Raw genomic sequence first — 6249 nt, forward strand, 5'->3', positions numbered from 1 at the left:
ACTAGACAACTATCAGTTACGCACAAGCGTTCAAAATATGTAACACTACAACTATGAAGGTACACTTCTACATTTACAATTCATAGAGGAAGCAGCATTCACATCTTACAAGCATATAGATGATGCCAAAAATACAATGTTCCCAGAACCTATATGTTCTAATTAAGCCTCGCGTTAAGACCCAAGGCTTGAGAAATGTTAATTGAACATACAAATGCTTGAGAACATTTTGACATAAAGAACAGGCAAATTCATCAAGGTATAAAATAACATCACCATTTATGCAAAAGATTTGTATCTCCGATAGCAAGGTCATACCAATATCCTGATGTTACTAACATGGAAAAAGTTGGAACTTAATGAAGGCTTCATATCAACACATAAACTCTTGAAATAAGTTTAATACAATATATGATCATACAATACCAATCAAAGAATATACTGTGTAAAGATGTCATGATGGTGATTCATAACAACACAGTTGCAAATGATTCCCCCAAAGCCACAAGTATAGTAGTAAAAACAATATGAAGTAACTCACAGTTTCCATGTCAGGGATGGATTACAGTGATAGTACATAAGGGAACTTGAAGAAAAATCCCTAGTCAGCCATTTTGTTCAACCGATGAATCATACTCCTGGCGAGCCTATTACTGGGGTCAATCTTGAGAACCAAACGCAGGTCGTCTGCCCCAAGCCTGTATTTCTCGTTGCTCTCGTATAGGAGAGCCCGCTGCACTAGCACAGACACATTCTCCTTATCTTGCTCTAGCACCTGCACAGTACATAAAACCAGCATAAATAAAACAGGGCAGGCTTCCCAGTAGATATGGAGTTTAACAATTACATTACAGAGACATTAGAATACCTTGGAACAGTCGGCAATAGCCTTCTTGTACTCGCCGACCTCCTTGTAAGACGAGGCCCTTGACGATAACACCTCTGCAATGCCGGCGGTTTTGCCAGTCTTCTCGATGAGAAGAACAGCCCAGGACAGCCATTTGATAGCATCAGCATACTGCCCACCCTTGTAATTATCCATTCCCTTTGCCTTGGCAGCAGATGCCGTCAACCCAGACGGTGGTGCTGGTAGCCCGTCCAGCTCTGTGGTTGTGCCACCGCTATCACCACCAGCAACATAGTCCGACTCCACGTCGACCCAATCGTCCATCTCACCAAACATGTCACCACCACCATTACTCGCAGCTGGTGCAGATGAAGGGAACAGCGTGTCAAAGTGATCCAGGCCAGAGTTGGCCGCCGCCGCAGCAGGCGCCGGAGCGGGTGCAGGTGGAGGAGTAACACTGGAAGGCTTCGGGGTACTCTGGAAGCTACTGAATCCAGCGCTGGCACTCTGGAAACCGCTGAACCCGGCGTCGGCGCCCTGGAACGCGGCAAATCCCTGATCCGGTTTGACCGAGCCTGGCTGCTTTGCGGCATTCATAGGCTTGGGCGCGAAGGGATCGATGGAGCCGAAGGGATCCTTCTTCTGCCCCATGGGCTGCTGAGCTGCGGCAGCGGACGCCATGCCCACGGGCTTCATCGGCCGGCCACCAACCCCGTAGCCAGCTGAGGCCATGGGCGCCCCGGTGGTTTTCGGGAGCGTGCTCGCCATGCCGCCCATCGAGAAGGGAGCGCTGTTGGTGCTAGGGTTGGCGCCTGCCGGCCTGGAGGGCTGGGATCTGAGCGGCGCGTTGGACTGGGCGCGGGTGGAGCCGAGCGCGGGGCCGAGGAGGTCGCTGAAGAGGTTGGGGTTGTTGGACTGGGGAGGCCGATGCCGGAGGAGGGCGCGGTGGCGCCCCAGCTCCGGCCGGAGATGTCGCCGACCATGGAGACGGGCCCGGATCCGAGCGCCGAGGCGGCGGCGGGGGACGGCTGGTGGGTCCAGGACGTCTTGGCCGGCTGGTGCGACCATGTGTTTGCGGCGGCTGGCCTCGGCGAGGGGTTGGTGGCGCCGCCTGGGCGCTGGTCGCGGAGGGGGCGGGAGGCGGAGGAGCGGGAGGAGTTGGCGCCGAAGTCGAAGTTGTAGGAGTCGAAGGAGGTGGTGGTGGTGGGGCGGGAGGAGGATCGGTCGCCGGAGTAGGAGTTCATGGTGGCCGGCGACGGGGAAGATCTGCGGGGAGAGGAGAGACGAGGCGATGGGGGGTGGCTCTCCTCTCTCTTTTTATTTTTATTTTTTGGTATTTTCTGGTGCCTCGTTGCTTCCATGGGAGCTGCGGTGGGAAGCATTATAGGTGGGTGCCGCCAGGAAGTGTGCGCTGTCGGGCCTGGTTGTTGGGCCTCATTTTATTGGTTTGTGCTGGGACTAATTTTCGTCGGTGAGATTCAAACTTTTTCTGTCCCAATTGTTCAGCGTTATGCTTTTTAAGGCAGCTTCTCATTTTTGGAGTGGACAGTCCACAACGTCGTGGGATCTTCTCATGGTTCCTGCACGGCATGTCTTTCTCTAAATCGGCGTTATGGTGTTGTTTGGTAACTTGCCTAATGTTAGTTCAACAGAATGGGAGTCGCAAGTTGGCAATTTTAGGGGAATCCTGCCTCACATAGTGTAGGACATGTAGGACCTAATTGTTGGGAAAGTAATATTGCCTAACCGCATTCATCTCTTGATCTGGTATTCCTCAAAGGAGGCCCATTCATGTGGGTCGTATAAAAGAGGTAAGGGTACTACCTAGAGATCAACCTTCGCGAAGGAAACATCCTCCCACGAAACGTACGAGAAGCCAACACGTGTCAGCCCCAAAACAAAGAACGTTGTAGGATCTTCTCATGGTTCCTGCACATCATGTCTTCCCCTAAATCGGCCTTATGGTGTTGTTTGCTATGACATGTGGGACCTAATTGCTGGAAAAAAAAATCTTGCCTAACCTCATGTATGGCATCCTCGGTCAAACTTAATCTCAAACCAAATATCCTAACCTCATGAAGAAGAATGACAAGAGAAATGCCGAAAAGGTGAGAGGCAACAACATGAGAATGGAATATGAGATGATGAAACACATTAGAGGGGTCAAAAGAGTATACAAGGGGCGAATGGCCAACATTTACAGAACATGGGATGAAGGTGTGATGGCCATGAGCTACGAAACACAAGTCGGACCCTGGACCGTCCCTTCTCTCTCGCGAACAGAGCGGAGGCGTTTTTCTGAACCTCACCAGCCAATCCACCGCGTACCCCGGTGAGGCCTGGTTTCCTCGTCCTCCAGCGGCCGCTCCGGCGGCGGGAGGGCGGGGGAACCTTGTCTCCCGGGCTGTATATATGGTAGGGTTTGTTTGGTCCCCAGCTGGCGGCGTCGTGGAGGTGGAGGCGTCACCGGAGTGGGTTTTGCCGTCGACCTGTGTTCCCTCTTGCGGCGATGCTTCTCGGAGCTTTGGCGTGGCGAGGTCGACTTCCCTGAGCTCGTGGATCTCCGGATCTCGCGAGTTCGTCAAGCTCCAACCAGATCCGTGTCGGCGGCGGATCTGGACCTTGAAGATGGCGTGGAAGACGAAGTTGCGAAGACTTGCGGCGGAGTTGGAGGTCCTGGGTGTCAACTCTTCGGAGTTGGTTCGTCGGCGACTTCCCGGCTGCCATGGAGCTGGCTCCGGTATCCAAGGTTTGCGGAGCAGAGGCAGCGGCGCGCCACCGGCGCATCTGGATCTCCAGCGAGGTCGGGATCTAGGTGGAGAAGAAGAAGGGCCTTTGTGTTATTTTTCTTTTCCTGTGGATCTCTCTGTAAGAGCAAGTCCTGTTTAATATATAAGTCTTTCACTCGCAAAAAAAAAAGGTGTGATGGCCATGAGCTACAAAAGAATGGGACTAGAAACTATCCCAACATCAAGTTACTCAAGTGTTTGGCTCCTTCAAGTCGCCAAATTGTTGCCTCCTCTTTGATTGTTGATGTGATGTTGGTCAAGGGGGTGCTTGATGTGCTTAAAAGAATACTGCATTCCTCTCATTTCAAATATTGGCTATATGATACCTAGGGGACGTTCCCCAATTTTTGAAGAATTTTTAGAGCTATAGAAAATAGGTTTCCTTTGTACGTAAAGGTAGAAATAAAAGGTTTTCTTTAAATAGAAAAGGAAATAATTTTCCAAAAAAGGCAGAGTGGATTCGTAACACCTAGATGATACCCTACGCCTTGCTGCGGGAGTTTTTGCATTATATAAATAGTTGGAAACAACATGTACAACGAAATAAAGAAAGAAAGAAATAGAGATGAAATTGAATTGAAAATGTTGGAGCTAAAATTTCAGATGTTGTAGAAACGCAACGCAACTATGTGTTTGTAGTGACGATTACTCAATCGATCGCAAGTGACCTAAGATGAAATGTAAAAGCCATGGTGCATTTAGTTTTCGGGACAGAAGCAAGTGTAATTCCGTCAATAATCTCCCGTTAAAGAACAAAAACTTGTACTGTACTTCAAATGTTGACTTCTGTGGAGAGTTGCAATTCTAATTTAGCTTTGTTAAGAGAAAAATATCAAATATACTGCTGATACATAAAGAACAATTAGTCAAATGCCTAGACTCTCTGAAAACTCAATATACCTTCCACAATTTCTCTTCAAAGTCTTGATACCTGCAACCAAGCATGGTCTGGTAATCTGGTTGCAACTACATCTCGTCCTGCACCCAAAATACCTAGCTATGAAGGCAAAAAATATTATTGTCAACCTTTAGCTATAAGTAAATATATGTACATATATGTACATATATGTACTACATCATAAATGATTTCTTATGTTGGCAAATTGCTCAACTTGAGAGCAAAAGTATCATAGACCACAATGTAGTAACTGAACAATATATAGCACAAAACCATAAATAATAGAAAATTCTTATATCAAGCAATAGCAAAAGCGAAACTCATGAAAACAAAAATCTCAACCCATTACGAAAATGTCTAGCTTCCATAAAGTAAGGAGTAGAAGTCCAGTATAATTTATTGGAATAGAAACATAGCATATCCTATTATATATAAAACTTATATTGATCTGAGGGGTGCACACTGGTAGAAAAGGGGGCTTCAATCCCGGTTGTTAACTGGCTTTAATCTCCGTTGCGCAACCGGAATTAATTATGCGAGACTAAAGGTCCCCCCTTTAGTCGCGGTTGCTTACGAACCGCGACTAAAGGCCCGTCCACGTGGGCGGCAGGCGTCCATCGGGGCGGAGGACCTTTAATCGCGGTTGGCCAGACCAACCGGGACTAAAGGTCTCCGCAGGTTTAGGGTTTTAGCCCCCCTAAATCTGATTTCTTTTTGTTGTGTTTCATTTTTTTATATTTTATTTTGTGTTTCATTTTAATTACACTACGCTACTATATACACGTTACACGTTGATGCATATGAATGTAAAATTTCAAAAAAAATTGAAATTTCAAACAAGAAGAATTCAAGAGGAATATATAATATTCAATCTCGGGTGACCATATACAACTTCAAACAAGTTTCCATATACAATTTACGGCAGCAGAAGTTCTTAATCCTCGTAATAATAGTGTTCTCATTTATGATGGAGGACTTCCCTCAGCAAAAATCCTGCTAATTCCTCTTGAATTGGTCGGAAGCGAGGTTCTGGACTAAACTTCCTCCGCAAGTCATGCATCTGCAAATCGATATCCTGAGCCCTCCGCTCAGAGGTGAGTCCCCGGATGAACTCACAAGCATAGTATCCACATAAACTGGTCCCCGGTGGCTGAGTATCCACTTTAGCTAACCTTCTAAATGCTAGCTCATCTTTGAATTCACCGGTTATGTCTTCTTTGAACCGTTTCCAAAACCTACATGGCAAAGAAATTAAATGAACAAAGGGAGTTATTAGTTACTTGATATCAGGAAATGAACGAAAGAGGCCGATCGATATAGTGCGCAAATGATTGAAAATAATTACTTTTGCAGCATTAATCTTATGCCGATCCAATTCTTTGTATGCATATTCAGAGAGTCCATGACGAGAACTCTGGAGTTGTCAAACTGAATTATTAGCATAATCCAGTGGAACCTGTGGACACGTTACATGCACAGTCATGCATAACAACTCATCGATTAGACATAACATGAAGTAAACAAAAGAGAATGTGCACAAGATAGAAACACTCACCCAAAATGGTAAGGAAATAGAATATCACTTTTGAGTTCCTGCTTTGTAAAAAACTCGTACAGGTCTCTCTCCATGTCTTTGGGGTGTTTTTCTAACACATATCCATTAACGATATGTGGGTCAATGAATCCAACATCAAGGATGTTCCTCTTTTTGCATT

At 46.6% G+C, this 6249-nt stretch overlaps 1 protein-coding gene across 1 annotated transcript; it reads right to left on the minus strand.

The window, feature by feature from the left end:
- Positions 1–349: 349 nt before the first annotated feature.
- On the minus strand, positions 350–2170 carry LOC124698324 (zinc finger CCHC domain-containing protein 2-like). Its single transcript, XM_047230814.1, is given in 3 exon segments — positions 350–775; positions 869–1770; positions 1773–2170. Coding segments are annotated over 3 exon segments (1395 nt in total). The 5' UTR covers positions 2092–2170; the 3' UTR covers positions 350–601.
- Between the last annotated feature and the right edge of the window lie 4079 nt (positions 2171–6249).

The sequence above is a fragment of the Lolium rigidum genome, chromosome 3 (genome assembly GCF_022539505.1).
Source record: "Lolium rigidum isolate FL_2022 chromosome 3, APGP_CSIRO_Lrig_0.1, whole genome shotgun sequence".
Lineage (NCBI taxonomy): Eukaryota > Viridiplantae > Streptophyta > Magnoliopsida > Poales > Poaceae > Lolium > Lolium rigidum.